Here is a 16782-nt window from a genome sequence, read left to right on the forward strand (position 1 = left end):
CCACCACCCTTCTGTGCTCAGCGAAGGCTGCACTAGGGTTTACAGAAAACAACACATGGGTGCAGAAAGGGAGCGGATGGGTTCCTGAAAGCATCAATCAGTAACTTCAGTTTCAGGCATAAAGGTTTCACCTAATTCAAATCTTCCAGGAAATACTGGCTCCGTGACCCAGGGCAGGTTTTGCTCCACTTTCCCCACTGCTGCAACATTCTCCTGCTGAGAAGAGTCCCTGTAGCTGGCTGCTGCTTATTTATATCCAATTGGCAAAATTATTTGTCTCCTCCTGCAGTTCAGCACCAGGAAATTGTTACCATAGGTCATGGTATCACATCTCTAGTGTGTGCTTTAAAGTTTCTAGTGTGCTAGAAGTGTGTGCTTCTAGTGTGTATTAAAATTGTCGAGTTCAGGCAAACAAAGCAATAAAGGTTTAGAACAATCTGACTTCATTTAAAATATCTGGGTAATTAATAGCAAATATTGAGTCTGTCATCATCTTCCTCCTCTCTCCTTTATCACTGCAGCGTTTGGGGTTTTTACATGTATGAGAACGTACTCTATATAAAGTAAAACCTGTTTGCTCTCCTTTCAAAGCATGAACTGTACTGGCCCATGAGGCATTGCCAGGACTGAAATACTCTTTGTCAGTCACAACTTGCTCAGGGGTTAAAAACCAAAAACCCCACATACACAATTTTTGGTAGCAAAGTAAGTGTGAATGCCTCGGCAAACCTCTGCTTTGAGCTTGGGCGTTAAGCCGACACCAGTGCTAGTTTCAAATAATTCTGGATGTAAGAAGTGAACCTCAGGAGGCGACAGTGTCAGCATTATACCTCCCCGACTGTCGGTACTTCTACACAAGTGGAAAGATGAAGGAGCCGCCGGGAAGGAAAGGAGGGAGGAGGGGTCATGCACATTAAATGAAAAATAGCCAATCTGACCCCCTGCAGCAGTGGTTTAACATTGAGCTATCCCCTGTAATTTAAAAGGAAACCCAAACTCAGCTCTGGTAGAGAAGCAGAATCTCTCTGCTGCTCATTTCCTCCGTAGCCTCTGCCTAGCAGGTGGGTCATTCACGCGGTCTGTGGCGAGCTCCGAGGTGACAACCCTGCCTCTCTCTGTCCCCTCTCCCAGGTATCCACCTGGGATGGTCAGCGTCGCACCGGGAGGAATACCGGCAGCTATGGAGGGCATCATTCCCGGAGGCATCCCCGTTACCCACAATCTTCCCACAGTGGCACATCCTTCCCAAGCTCCATCTCCTAACCAGCCCACAAAACATGGGGACAACAGGGAACATCCCAACGAGCAATAGCAGATAATTTAAAAAAAAAATAATCATTCAATAAACTTGGGACCAAGAGACATTGAATAAGAAGTTATACACGAACTAAAAAAAAAGAATTTGATACAAAATTTGTAATGTTGATTTTGGACAGATGCATCATTGATGTTCCAGTGTTAACGACAAAGCGATAGCAGTCAAGACTGGGGAGAAGCCCTGAAGAAGTCACCTGCTTACTGAAGCGCTGAAAACTAGGATGTGATACGTTAATGATCAACTTCTGTTATTGTGTGTTAAGTTTCCTTCATCTGTGCATCAATCACATGAATAAAAATAGATTTTTTCCCCCCTCAATTCCTTGGGAAGGATAGGGCTTCTGCTCCTGTTTTCAAACCATTGCATTAAGCAATCTTTGCAGAGTTAACATAGAAATGTAAGAGGAAACCATTATGTGGCTTCAGCCCTTTCCTTACTCTTGTGTCTGGTTACCTCTTCTAACGGGAGGCATCAGTACTGGCTTAGAAGTGGAAGAAAAAAAAAAAAAAATAATAGTAGTAATCCTTTTTGCAGTCTCACAGGGCCAGTGACGTGTAACGGAAGTTCTCCTGCCAGGTTTAAGTTCGAGCCATTCCAGCCGGGATCCATGGGATGGGGAGGGCAGAAAGGGCTCCTGGCAACAGCCGCTGCTCTCCCAGGCTAACGAAAAAACAAACTGCCAGTCTCTTCTCTGCCCAATACACTGAATAAAGTAGCTGTGCATTCACCTACGCCCTGCAATGATGCAAGAAGAAAAAAAAAGAAAAAAAAAGAAAAAAAGAAGAAAGTATTAAGTTTCACACACTATTTGTACTCAAATATATTTTCTCAGTTTTAAATCTGCAGCTATTTTATCAAGTGGAAAAAGTCTTGAGCTGGAAAGGGTTCAAGAATAATGTTGCATTTCCTTATGTCTCAGGAAACACTTTTTATGGTAACTTGTCAGACTGTCTATGAACAAAACCCACTTTTTTAGACATTGATAAAAGTCTTCTTTTCTTCACGTGATATTTTATACAAGAACACTTCAAAATGTGTTATTAGATGTGACTGATTTTAACAAATCCTATTAGATTTGTATCAACTAGTTACATGTTATATTCATAGTCTTTTGTGAATCATCGCCTTTTTGTTTTTAAAAAGATGGCCTATTTTGAGCCTTTGTATGGGTACATTCCTGTTTCTGTGACAAAAAAAAAAAAAAGAAATCTTAAGCTGTCCCAAACAGAAAAAAAACAAACCAATGGCTATCAGAAGTATGTTTTGTTTTAGTGTGTTACCGTTACTGTATTTGTTTATTGTAAAGGTGGACATTTAGCGTTCGGTGCAGTTTTCAATAAAAAGTGATAAAATTTCTATAATTTCTGAAAGGTAAAAGCTCTCACTGCAATCTGATGCTTTGAGTTGAAGACACTGAGACCGCGGAGCAAGGCACAGAAACGAGGAGGATTTGAGAGCAGAGAGCAGGTAAGTTTGGCTCAAGTCTGACGTCAGAGCCTGCGGGCCCTGCTCACGTCACGGTCGGCAGAAGGGTGATGCTTAAAGGTTTGCTTTGGCCCAGGATCTGTCCCCTCAGCTTCCTGCAGCAGGCTGGAGAAACGCGGGAGCAACTCGGGTCAAGCTTACTGTTTTGAAGCTTGTCAGTTTTAAAATTGCACTGCTGGGGAAACACTCCCGAATTCAGTTTCGGGTGGTGCTGTCCATAAGCTGTAAACTGATTTACATAATTTTAAATATTCACAAATTAAGTGGGACATTATACACAGCCTAGGTGGAAAAAGGTGACTGTGGTTTCCATTGAGTTACGAAGGCAGCTACACCTCAAACAACGTTTTTTGTCCATACTCAAGAAATGAAGCATTAACAGAGCTGAAAAGCCGCGTGAGAGGTGGTAGCAGCATCAAGCCTCACTAGACAAAAGGCCCATTGTTTCGTTTCCACCCCGTCTCTTACACTGCAGAGTGCCAGCACGTGGCCTCAGACAGGGCAAAGCCTCGTCTGGAAAGGCACTAAAAAAGAGTGGAACCCCAGAAGCATCTAGGTAACAAAACTCTGCATTGTTTGATTTAAATTAAACTGAAACTAGTTACCAGCTCCGAGCACGTTGAAAAAGAGGTTGTCTTTCATAGGTGAGTGACGGCTCTGTCAGGGATGGCCATAGCACCCCAGTGACTATCCACGAGCACCAAGAGAAGCAGGAGTATGCAACAGGTTCCTTACAGAGAACGTATGTGGGAAGTACTGAAGTGACAGTAAAAACCAAGAGGAAAACATGTAATTGATGTTAAGGTTACCACTAGCTCTGGTACTTGCATTTGCTTTTAAATAAGCAGTTGCATCCCAGATGGGTGCAAGCACTTCCCTGTGTCGCAGGATCTCGGGCACCGCGGGTTCCTCCTGCAGTGGACTCCACACCAGGCCAGCAAGAGGCTCAGCTCACACCTCACGGCGAAGGCAGTGGTTTTCATCCAACCTCCCTCTCAACTAAGACCAAGGACGGACACAGCCGTAGGCAGTACTGAAATGCTACAAGCTCAACGACAAGAAACGGCAAAATGCCAAGGGTTACAGACTAAAGGACACCCTTTGGACTGCAGTTTTAGAAGTTCCCCTCGGCTGTTGGGTTTCAAGCACCCGCAGCACAAACGTCAGCGAAACGTGCGGGGAGAAGATCCACGGAAAGGGAAGAGTATCGTCACGATCGAGATACACCAAAGCCCTGGGGAGCGGCATGCTGCGACTCTCAGGACAGAAAATTATTGGGCAAAGAACTGGGAGACAAACAATTGCTGCTAGAGATTTGTGCTGTTACTTTGCTGACAGATGTAGCTTAAAAAAAAAAAGCAGCTTGAAGGCAACAGACAATGAAACCTAAAAAAACCAAAGGGGGTTAAGAGAAGTCACTGAACAAAAAGGGAAAAAGGAAAAGCAGCCATTAAACAAGGGTGTCTAAACGCACACAAATGGAGTAAACACAGTCTAGTAATACTTGCCATAAGCCATGCAGCAGAACTTTGCAAGAATCCAGAATTACTAAATTTTAATATATTAAAAACAAAAGAAATACAGGGATTTTCACTGAGGAATTCATAAATAAAACCAGAAAAAAACAACCGGATGTAAAGGAGGTAGCAATGAAAAGCCAAGTTCTGTGCTAGGAGAGCATGTGCTACTGCGAGCAATAATATGAGGAAAATAACATTGAGAAACCTGATTTTATATATATGTATACTTGGCTAAAAGAGCAGAACTTGCTGACAAGCTGCAAGGTAGCATTTGCAAATTAATCTCAGTGTTTGTAAACTTTCAAGTATGTAATTCAAGGAGAGAATCCATTAACATACACTGACTACCGTGCTAGCACAAAGCGGGGGTTTGCATCTCTTTAATCTACAGGTACATGAGGTTTGGATTACTTTGATTTTGGAAGAAGATACTTCACCAGTTCCGAAACGACCTGTGAAGCATTATTAACCTGAACATACCATTTTACAGCACATCAAAACAAAACAATAATGATCAAGAAAGCCAACGAGCTCTGAAGTACCAGGACTGTCCTCATACCAGAACTAGATAAATACCGGAGAGCACGGTGCATGCATTGGAAAAACGGCTGCACTGACAGCACGGTGAACTGCCACTGGCTACGGTGAAGTGTCGGCTGGGGACGGGGACGGTGAGACCGCAAGGCAGGCTGCCCGCACACAGCAGCGGGAGGTGAGGAAAGGCGCGCTCGTCCCATTTGGCTCAAGGTGGACTTTCACATTAGTTATTCTCCCCACATTACAAAGGAAGCTTTACTTCCTTAAACGGAACAGTACTGCAGAAAGCAAAGGGGCGGGGGGGGGGGGGGGGGGGCGGATGTTAAAACTCCGCCTGGCATTTTGCACACCCCTTGGAGCAGCCCAGCGAAGGCAGGGGCTTATCCTTTTGTCCATTCCAGTGGTGCTCTGCCCAGGGAAGCTGGTCCCGGGTAAGCCAGGATCTGAATTTACAGCGATCTGGTTATTGACTGAGAACTTCTAAAGCTGGCATACTTAGTCCTGAACTAGAGGGACCTCTGGAAGTGTAGTGGGTTACACCACGGCAGATCAACGATGCCCACCGAGCCCACGGTGCAGGCCAGCTCAGATCACAGAAATTCTCAATCCAGCTTACTCTGCATTCAGTTCCCCTGACAGAAAAGCTCCAAGTCCTCAGCCAGCCAAGGTATAAAAAAGGATTTCACTGCAAGGTAAGAAAAAGGACTGAAGAAAATGCCAATTTAGAAAGCAATCTTGAAACAGGACCAGGCGCTTGCGAAGAACCTCTTTAGTATCTGTGGTTTGCCTGTTTGGTTCAGGTCAATCATAGGTACATTGCAGATAAGCATGCATTCTTTTACCTGAAAATTTGCGCATGCACCGACCAGAGGAGATCTAATGGCCAAAAAAAGGTGAAGACAATTCATAATAAACCTCAGTGGAATCTGTGATGGGAAAATTGCGAAGTTAATACAGTACTTCATTATTTCTAGACTTTTGGTGTCATCACCAAGTTTACGTAGGAGTTGTGCACATTTCAACACCATCTAAGCAGCATTTGGAAGAAAAAGCAGCAAGATCCTCAGGGTTTCCATAGCTCTGAACTACATAAAAATATGTGCTATGGGGCTTCTTTCCAAATTATAATTAAAACAATTTCATCTACTGCAAAATTCCTTATTCAACCACCACACCATCAAAAGTGCTTTTCAAGACAACCTGATTTGCACTGTATATGTAAAAACTGGCATTAACCTTTAGTGTTTAAGTGAGATTTTTAGATAAACTTTATCCATTACAGGTTACATGGCTAAAGTTATCAAATATAATAAAATTTCTACTGGAGAATATACTCTGAACTTACAATCTTAGGAACTTACATAAGTTTAAGTATGGCCACATCAATCAACATGCAAGAAATTCCCATGTTTACATACTGAGAAATATATAACACAGTGCTTTTAAAAACAACTTTAGCATAGATTCTTCTTTTTAATTAGAACTGCCAAGTGTATTCTCACTAGATTTAATGACCGAAGGTAACCCTTTAAAAAGGTGTTTTTTCATTTGCAGCAATGTCAAAGTTAAAGGAATAAATGATAAAATTATATATAGTTTGTATCACAGCAAGACGGAGTTCTGACAATATGAAATTCTCAATCATATCCGAGTTCTCAAATTTCACACAATTTTGTTTAGTGTATGCTCACGGGAATAAAATCCCTATATTTTAGGTCACTTCTCTGAATAAATATTCTTATGTATACTGAAAGGAATCTATTAACTATTAGAAGAAAAAAAAAAGAAAAAAAACTTTTTCAGGAAACAAATCATTTCACTCAATGAAAAATTTAGCTTCTCTTCCAGTTTGTTCCGTAGAGTTTAGATTTTATTATATGGGCACAGCAGTAACTAAAATATTAGTAAAATAATGGATGTATTTTTGCTTGTGACTTGCTGTGGATATTTTGTGCAAACTAAAAAAAAACCTCACAATCTGACCCGGGCACTAGTGAGATTTCACATAAAAGGGCCTTTCATGGAAACGTGTCAGAGTATCTAAAAGGTGATGTAGAATACCAAGTCAACTGTAAAAGAATCTCAGAGGGAAGAGATATCCATCTAACATGTGCTTTCACAAGTGCCCTTATTTGAAAAATTTCTTCGCAATAATTAAGATGCTGGTATACTTTTCCTATTACACAACCTCTTACACAACCACATGCGGTACGTTTATAGACAGATTTACAATCAGAAAGAAAAATGGTGGTTTTTTTCTGTCTTGATAATAAAATTAGCTGTTTTTTGTTTCTTTTTTCTTTGTTTTTATACAAACTGTAGTCCGGCCCATTTCGCTCTCTTCACGCAGCAGGTGAGGTTCTAGATTCTCTCCATGCTGGTTTGAAAAATCCTTTTCAGCATGTTTCCCCTAGAATCGGGTCGTTCCACAACGAACTGCTAAAGCACAATGCTAAATCCGGTTCAGACATGCTGCACTGATAATTTTCTTTTGAATTTCTTCATCATCATTCATCATCATCATCCTCGTCTTCCTCACCATCGGAAAGGGACGTACAAGGGCGGATCTGTCGGTAGCGGTCGAGCCACTTCTCTACCATCTGGGTGACCAGCGGATGATTGCGTCTACGAGAGCTTTTCTGCATCGCCACCAGAACCCCTCCTTCTGTCACGCAGCAGTCTAGCCATTCCCGAAGCAGCTTTTCTTGCTGCTCCTCGTTACCTATCTTTGAGGGAGAGAAAATGGATTGAGAATGAAGCTGGAAACATTATCTGCAACATTAGGCAAGCCGCCGGTGATATCCTGAACTACCCAGGCTAGGGGAGTGGTGCAGCTCCTTTTCAAAGCTGACAGCGTACTTCACCACAGCTGGGAGTCTGCGGAAGCCAAACTGATGCACGCTGTGTTTTCAACCAAAATTGGAAGGCTCTGGAAATATTCTCCAGCTATTCTTTCCTTCTAAATTTTTGAGATGCATATTTCCAGTATAGCCCTTCCTATGTATCAGTTATTTGTGAGCAACTGCTTCTTTATGGTAGGCACAATATATAAGGAGGATAAGCCCTGAAAGAGCTTTGTAGCTTTACAAAGCTGTTTTTAGAAGCCTAGCAGTTCTTGACATGAAACGCTTCCTCTTGTAAGATGTAACAAATGTCGTGGCTTGCTGAAAAAATACCCCCTCTCGACTTAAAGCCCAGACTTTTCCTCCTCTATCTACAGGATGCCCGCTTAGTGCCATTACTTCAGGTTTTCCAACCCTCCCTCCCCACGTGCAGACTTTACTGAAGTGGTTCCCTGTATTTATCATCGTTATTAAAGAAGAAACGAGTTTCATTATAAAAAGAGGTAGAGCACACTGTAACTACTGGACAATATTTATTATGTATCCTTAAAAAAGCGTATTTCAGTCTCACATTAGTGTCAGAATCCTTATTTCTGGGTCCTTTTCATGGTACACTTGTATTCACATGCTCAGTGCAGTTATGTTCCATTTACAGAGCTATAAATAAGGATCAAATTTGTGGGAAAGTATCTTTCAGAATCACCTCAAATGAGGGGGAAGGGAGCAGTATTAATTAAACAGAAGAGCATACTCCCTATAATTCTTTGAACTGGAAAAACATATGGGGCTACAGAGATTGCTGAGGCCACAGTGCAGCAGCAGCTGTGACAAAGGCCACCAGCTCCACAAACATTTCTTACCTCTTGAGCAGAAAGGAAGTGAATGTGCAATAATTTCCTCTCGCTATCCACCAACGGTAGAAAAGTAACAGTAACATCATCATCAGTGTTCAAGTTAGCACCAGCACCTCGATTGCCATATCCATCGTTCTCCATGGCAACCAGAGCAGAGAAATGGCCCCTTGTGTAGCCCAGAGCAATAGGACTTTTCCAACAAAAACTCTGTTCCCATAACAAAGGCAAATATACACCTACGGCAAATTAAAACAAAGGGTAAGACTCAGAACTGCAGTGTTCAGGAACGAAGAATTTTGACACAAACCTTTTGCTTTTGGCTAAACACAGTAACAGCAGCACATGAGAAGCATTTAAAACGTACTTGGTTTAGTCTGCGCTAATATCGGTCACGCTTTTCGGTACAGCTAATTATTATTAGGTTAACATGAGATCAGTCAAGTATCTCTGCAACTGTACAAGTTTAGATATAAAAGCCATTACAATTACAACCAATACCACATCACCATTCCCCTATAATCTATAGTACAGTGAGCAACAAAAAATAAGGTTAGACAAGCAGTCCTATGTTTGGTAACTCTTCTTAAAAATAATAAAAAAAAACCCATATAAAGATAAAAAATTAGATTCTGCATGACAGAAATAAAAGCTACAATATCTATTTTTACCAGAACAAAAATTCTACCGTCTGCTTACAAAACTTATTATTAAAAGAACTTACTGCACTAAATGTTATTCAGCACCTAAGTATGTAGCCCGCCCCAGAGACAACGGGACTTCTCATAAACATTGTATTAATAGACTAAGTTAACTCACATCAATTGTGCATCTCTAGTCACCAAAATAACAACTGCTGAGAAGCTGATACTATTTCATTCAGATATGACAAATCACTGATGTCACAGATTCTGAGAGAAACTGCAGTTTTTCTCCCCACCATTTTTAGCAATAAAGACAGTAATTTGCTTGAGGTGCACGAGGTCTCAAAACTGGAAGTCCTTTCTTCTAGGAACATAATTCTTGGTGTGTACTGCTGCAAGACAACTTAAGCAAAAGCATGCCTTACCTTGTGACAGTTTAAAAATAGCCAGGCATAAACTTAAGTGCACATGTAGCATAGCAACCTTTCGGTGTACAGCTGCTGCCAGTAAGTTAGGAATAGGCGCTGCAGCAAAACAAGGCACTTCACTTCCCCTCGCATGTCCACAGAGATAGAAGGGCAACGCTAAAATGGCAATCGGAGGCGGAGGGCAGTTTTGGAGGCTTTACTGAAGTTTAGAACTCATCTTTCTTTACTGCAACAAAGATTAGTGGGGACTACCAGTAAATATTTGTCCCTTTTTTTTTTGCCATTCTTGAATTAGCAATTAAGAAATACCTAAAAGTCTTTCTATTTCCTTGAGATTAAGATTCACACGAGTTGTTACAACATCTAGATCTAAGGACAAATCCATTTAATACCTTCTTAGCGCTCTCTTCCTCCCATCCCCATTGCAATGAAGTCTCACTGTAATTCAATGCTCAACACAAAAGATGCAGAACAAGGGGTAAGTGTTAACTAAAAAAATTTCAAGCCTTTACATTCAGGGAAAGAATCAAACATCTGGTCAAAATTCAAAGATACACTGAAAATAACATGCTACAATCAAACGTAATGAAGACAGTCCCTCAATTCCTGGAAACTCATTCTTCATGTACACTCAGAGAAATAACTTCCTAACTTTTTTCCAATCTTTAGACTGAAGCATCAGCAAAACAATCATGCATGGAGTGTTAGAAACTAATTTATTACTATTGTATGCTTCATTTAAATACAACGGTGCTATCTATATACTCATTGGCTGGTTACACACCGAGGCCTTTCGGAATTGAAAGCATCAGCACCCTCAGGGTGACCTCTCCCCCCTTTTCTCCCATGAATTATGATCCTAGAGATAGACCAAGAGGTCCCCTCATTCCATCACAAACTGCGCCAGCTCCTACACGAGCGTGTGGGCTGATCTTGGCTGACTGTCCAGTACCCACCCAGCTGCTCGCTCACTCCCCTCCTCAGCAAGATGCAGGAGAACACACAACAAAAAGCTCGTAGGTTGAGATAAGGACAGGGAGATTATTCACCAGTTACCGTTGTGGGCAAAATGGATTCCATTTGGGGAAGATTAATTTAATTTGTTGCCGATTAATACAGACAGTATTCTATATTATTATCCTGTTGCCCCACACTGGTAGACTTTGGCCCCACATGTTCCTCAGTGTGGTCAGGGCTACAGAAATCACTGATAAGCAAAGGGTCTCATCTCTATCAACATCTCAGGTCTCATCTAACGACACAGAACTGCGTCAGGCATGGCTACACAACCTGTTTGGGAGTGGAACCAATCTGTTTACCTCAACATAATCCCTACATTGAAATTCAGCCATTTTTTGGAAATTTTTTTCACTTATCATTTTATCATGGGGAAATTACTAGTGTGGCATTTTTTACTAAGTCAGAAGGCTATGTACACTTTCCATTCCTCCTCAGTGCTATGTGATGAGCTCCACAAGAAAGCAATTTCAGGCATTGCCTGGGAGAATATCTAGTGCTCTAAAGATTTATAGAAGTCAATCTGATATAAATGGAGACGGCAGTATAAAAAGTTGACGTGCACACAAGCCATGGAAAAGAAAGAGTATGGGCTAACATCTATCCTGGAAGCCATCCACACAGGATTTAGTTTCTCCAGGCTGACCCAATGATAATTTCAGCCAGTCACCTTTTTTCCTGTTTAATTTTAAAAGCTGTATATCATGGCACTAAATACATGCAGCTAGACTGGGAGGACACTTAAGGCTGAGTAAATGGCTCTTTCACTGTCGAAACCTTAATATTTAAAGGAGCATTAACAATCAGTTGCAATCCTGGAAACAAGGAGAATGTCAGCTATGGGATTCACAGCAGTTAGAGCAAGGGTGCCAAGCTGGAACAAGGAATCCCTGGAGAAAAAAATTCTGATCAGAGAGAAGATTTCAGGGCGGATGGGGGGGTTTAGAGGGCTTTCCAAGGTGCTACAAACTGAACCATGATGTTAAATAAGCAATTAAAAAAAGTCATTTCCCTATCTCTAATGTAAGCCATAACCTCTCTTTCTTTTTTTGGGGGTGAATGTGATCTTAAACATAAGCAGGGTGCTATACAGCAAGTCAGAGAAGCCCGAGCACTCCTCGCTTCACCAAAGCTTCACCGAAGGGGCACATGCTGAGCAAAACTCATGCGCAAGCCCAGAACGGCAAGTCTTGAACCTTTTACAGGAGACTTCTCTTGGCAGCCCATGCTTCTCTGAGTCCAACGGCTGTTTGGTTTCAGTTGTGCTGCTAGCATTTAATTAGCACACATTAACAACAAAAATGTGGTCAGACAAGGATAGAAGTAACTCCAGGTAATCTGACACAGGACTCCTAAATTCACCTGTTCACAATGTTGCATGTATGGACAGATGTGGCTTGTGGCAAGCAAATCGCAAGTCATAAATATCTCTCTGAGTAAATTCCTGGAAGTGTGTGTCTAGCAAAAGGTTATCCCAGACACCCAGTTACCTTCTGGTTCACAGAGCAAGAAAACAATTTCAGCAGATCTAGGCCATGTAACACTTGTCTGCCTCAATGCCCAATCTATAAAATGAAAACATTTTGGAAACCACTCAGCCTTTGAGTTAAAAGTGACACAAACCTGAAGTGTCAGATCTATATCACATAAATAACTGTTCCTTCCCAGCCTACCCTTTTATCATCTCAAATGAAAGGTAACACGTAACTACAGAGCACCGAATTTTACAATCTGCAAAAAAGTATGTTACTTACATAAAGAAGTTTTGTCACTGCTCAAAACTTACAAGCCAAACAGCTTCTCAGATTTTCTGAGGACTCTAAATAGTTATATCTTTGATATTAATGCCACAGCCTAGAGTTCTTCTATATGTTATGAGTTTACCACCTTCCAAAGTTTTTGTGATCTTTAAAAAAGTACACTAAGAGATGTTTGAGGAAGTCTTCTACTAAGTTACAAATAAGTGTTAATGTATTGGTGAAAAGAACTGTAGGGTAGTAGTCAAGCAGATCTACTTGAGGCCAGGAAGATGAACCATAGGAAAAACAAGCGCCCTAACACCCACAGTGCCCAATACAACAGTTCTTCCCACATCGTTTTTGTTTAGTGCTGAGCGTGTACAGATGCTCCCAATCCCCTTCTATATTTTTATTCCTGTAGACAGGCAAATATTAAACTGCTAGCATCCAGTACAGAGGAAAGTCGCCCAAACACGTATTTGGCTTGCAAAATAGGATATGCATCTTTAGAAATCTAGAAAAACATACGTCTACGCAAAACTGGATTCAGTCAGCTAAATATCTTTGTATTTATCTTAAGGATAGCTAGGCTGTTTGCCCAGATGACTAGGAGGAGAAACAGTCACAAAGAACCTGATCGAGCTATGCAAAATTATAGTACTACTTGAGAAATAGGTCAGTATTTACATCACGCTTGCTGTAAAGTGTGAATTACTGAAACACAGATAAATTTTAAAAACTTCCTTTTAACTACATCATGGAATTCACTTTTGCAGAAAGTGAGATTTTCGTTATCAGTCGACCAATATTTCGGAATTGTAACTAAGTTTTCTAGTCTTATATCTCACATAATAACTGTTGTTAGCGCATTTATGAACCAAATTCCTTCCTTTTCAGTCTCTACAGCATACATTCACAAGTTGCCACTTCTTCAACTTTAATCGACTATAAAAAAAATGCAACTTTATCATTCTTCACCCTACTTTAATTTCCCTACCCTTCTTTGTAAACCCTTGCCTCTTGCTTTCAGGGTGGCCACTTTTCACTGCTCTCAAGAGCTGCTTCAGCAATCCCGTCCTGCAGTGCTCAGGAGAGATGACATGTCCCTTCGGCCTAGAAGAGCACCCAGCAGATACCACCATCACTCTGGTGAGAAATTATACCAATGCAAACACCTTCTGCCTGCCTTGCCCCCAGCTTTACAAGCCTCCTTCAGGAAATGCTAACCACAGTTTAGTTTCTAAAATGAATGTTTGCAGTTATTATACCACAAGCAAATGAAATTTCCAATTCCATTTATTAAACCTCCTGGGTCTTGCAGCAGTACAAGCCATGCAACTTTTGATAAGTTCTCATAACCAGAATATTTTATATAAAGTATAGACTAAAGGCATGTTGAGTGGAGGTCAAAACACATTTTATTGTGGCTACAGGCAGCATGCCCACTATAGAATTAAAAACTACAAGTTTTGAAGGGATTGTTTTGTTCCTTTTAATAGCTAACGAAAGCTTACCTACAACGTAACTCACAGAATCCTAGAATGGTTGGGTCAGAAGGGACTTTAAAGCTCACCTAGTTCCAACCCCCTGCCATGGGCAGGGACACCCTCCACTAGCCCAGGTTGCCCAAAGCCCCATCCAACCTGGCCTTGGACACTGCCAGGGAGCCAGGGGCAGCCACAGCTTCTCTGGGCGAATTCCGTCTTCTTCCAGCTAGCAGCTGAATGTCACTCTCCTTTCAACTTCCTTTATGTTTATGATTTATAACTGAACATTTTTTAAAACAAAATTTGAAAAAGTAAAGGCTTACCTTGAAAGCGGGTATATCCTAATGTTTCTCCCCGGAAACTCTTATAATATTTTACTCCATAAACTATAATTGGTCTTCTAAGAATATGTGCAAGTACAAAAATGTGTGTCTGCTCCAAACTCGCTCCAGGCTGAACCAAACACAAAGACAGACATGACTTGAAACAGAACTTACCATTTTCTACTTTGAAATTTGAAAAACAGTCTCCAAATTGAGACAGCAAATGCTTTTAAGAGTCATCTAGCTTTGACAGGAAAAACAGAAGACTGGAAGACTATTACATATCAGGTGGAAATAAGCAGAAACATTGCGGCTTGCACAAGAATTTAATCTGTCAGTAATAATTCTTTGTCCCATTACCCAGATTTAATGTAACATATTTCATTCCCCAGTTAGAAGTGAAACTGTACATAATGTTTATTCTAAAAATAATTCATTCCTCTGAGGACAGGTTAAGATAAATACCTTTTGAAGATAGGAAAAGAGCATATCCAAAACAAATCGCAAGACAATAGCACCAAAATATTGTTTATACTTTAAAAGAGGAGCTAAAACTATTCCTATAGTTCTAAGCTTATACGGATGTAAATCTCATTTTGGAGTGGAGTTTTAAAGTATCAGCTTGCTGAAGTTTAAGTAGTGTAAGCTTATAGATTTGTAAGTGTGTTCTAGGAGGTCAGTGCTGCAGGGGCTAGGAGGCAGGACATTAAATAGACCAGTGTGTATTAGTTTATCACTTCACTCTGACACCAAAAGAGCCATACTTTTTTGTACTGTACTGCTTAATGGTAAGCTCAAAAATTAGAATTTTCAATGAACCTTTCCATCTTGGCAGAAGAGTCTACCCAGTAATACTTTTAAGATTGCTGGCTTAAGAGGAATGTTTTCCTTTATGCATGAAAATTCTTATTCCTAAAGAACACTTTGAGATCTTGAAAGTTTTTCAGAGATTAAAAAATCCTTTCTAACAGCCATCTTATAAAGAAGTTTTCATACCTGGCTCGCAAGAGAGAGTATGAATGCCCAATCTTCCTGCCACTGTTCCTCTCGCAATGAGAAATGTAAACCAAAGCTTTGGGAATACCACGATTCCCACTCTTTCCAGCGTGTATAGAACCTAAAATGTTAGGGAGAGAGAAAGAGTGGTAAAGACAAAAATATTTACTCAACCACCATAGACCTGAAAGTAATATTCAGCCCTTATAATCCTTTATCCCAAGTCTCTAAAGAAGAGGGAAGAAAGAGGGCATACATCAGGAAAACTGGATTTTGGTTTGGTTTTAATCTTCAGGAGACTCCATTTGGTAATCCTCATTTAAGAAATCACTTGGGATCGCAATGCCTGCAGCAAACACACTGTAATAAATACAAGTATCAAACTAGCCAGGAGCCTGTTAGGAACTTCTTGTAACAGGTTTTTTGAAGCCTTATTTAGTATTACTTAAGTGTTGATGTACAGGGAGCATAGCCAAAGACATTCCATTTCACATGAGAGGAGTTGCTCATTCTCCTCACACAAACAATACAGGTATTCTCTATTGTTGACCATATCAAGAGCTAATTAACTCCAAAGTACTTCCTATCAACTTCAGATAGACCGTGGTTAAGAGGCACAATCTATTTTATATCAGTTTTTGGAGCAAAAGAGTATGGTAATTTCACATTACATGGAATAGTCATAAAGCAGCGTGGATAAAAATCGAATACAGAAAGTGGCATTAATCTGATTTACACGGAAAGTTTTAAAGTCACAGGATTTCTGTTTTTCTGTTTAATTTACAGTAAGTGGTTTTGTATGCTAGTTTAGTCCTAATGTTTTATCTTTCTTAAATCAATTAAAAGAAAAATCACGTACACATTAAGAAGTAGATGCTAGCTTTTTAAAATTTTAAACTCAGTCCAATCACCACACCATGGAAAGGCCACAACTTCACATTAGGAACACGGGTTTAGGGAAGAGTCCTAAGCCAACTTCTAAACAATGGTCTTTACTATGAATACAAAGAAACCATTCTGAAGTTCAGCTTATTAAAAAAGTCATTGAAATGAAGTCATTTAATTAAAATCTGAGAAAATTAACAGAGAGCGAGCATGTGTGGAAGAAACCTTTCCTAGGCTTTCAGTAAAGATGTAATCATCCTAAAAATCTTGGTGTATATAACAGCCATCACCAACCAGGCTGGCTTTCCCAAGTACAGCCAAAACCTTAAAAGACCTACTAGTAGGACATTTTTACAGGCCTGTGTGCTCACTCACAGTAATACATCTGTCTACATTCCAGGTTCTAGCCAAATACATCAACTGCTTCCATCCATGCAAGCTGAGAGATATTTTGTCTGTTTTCTCCCAGAAATCTCTAACTGCTTGGTCTCTTGAAAGAGGTTTAATCAAATTCTGGTTGGGTTTTTTTGGTTTTGGTTTGTTTTTTTTTTTAAAGAAAGAAAGCAAAAAAAAAGAAAAAAGAAAAACACCCCTACCCACTCCCAAAAGCTCTACTGTGAAAGTGTTTTCCAAAAGAAGTTTCTTCTTTAAGTTAGTCAGCCACAGACAGAGTTATCTGTAGATGTTCACAGGAGGTAGCCTTGTACAC

The 16782-nt window shown here is 40.5% G+C and overlaps 2 protein-coding genes across 11 annotated transcripts in view; one reads left to right on the top strand and one right to left on the bottom strand.

Annotated features, from left to right (window-relative positions):
- CTBP2 (C-terminal binding protein 2) overlaps positions 1 to 1336 on the top strand; it is a 140769-nt gene extending 139433 nt beyond the window's left edge. For all 9 annotated transcript variants that reach the window (XM_075757654.1, XM_075757655.1, XM_075757653.1 and 6 more), the window contains one exon: positions 1132 to 1336. In XM_075757654.1, coding sequence (XP_075613769.1) covers positions 1132 to 1312 — 181 coding nt within the window. In that variant the 3' untranslated portion in view covers positions 1313 to 1336. The remainder of the gene's footprint in view (positions 1 to 1131) is intronic.
- A 3340-nt stretch (positions 1337 to 4676) lies between these two features.
- The window catches only part of ZRANB1 (zinc finger RANBP2-type containing 1), a 44695-nt gene continuing 32589 nt past the window's right edge, over positions 4677 to 16782 (bottom strand). For both annotated transcript variants that reach the window (XM_075757662.1, XM_075757663.1), the window contains exons 8-11: positions 15189 to 15309; positions 14193 to 14322; positions 8564 to 8793; positions 4677 to 7586 (exon numbers count right to left, since the gene is read on the bottom strand). In XM_075757662.1, the coding sequence (XP_075613777.1) occupies positions 7368 to 7586; positions 8564 to 8793; positions 14193 to 14322; positions 15189 to 15309 (700 nt within the window). In that variant the 3' untranslated portion in view covers positions 4677 to 7367. The remainder of the gene's footprint in view (positions 7587 to 8563; positions 8794 to 14192; positions 14323 to 15188; positions 15310 to 16782) is intronic.

This window comes from Balearica regulorum, chromosome 7 (assembly GCF_011004875.1).
Source record: "Balearica regulorum gibbericeps isolate bBalReg1 chromosome 7, bBalReg1.pri, whole genome shotgun sequence".
In the NCBI taxonomy this organism is placed as follows: Eukaryota; Metazoa; Chordata; class Aves; order Gruiformes; family Gruidae; genus Balearica; species Balearica regulorum.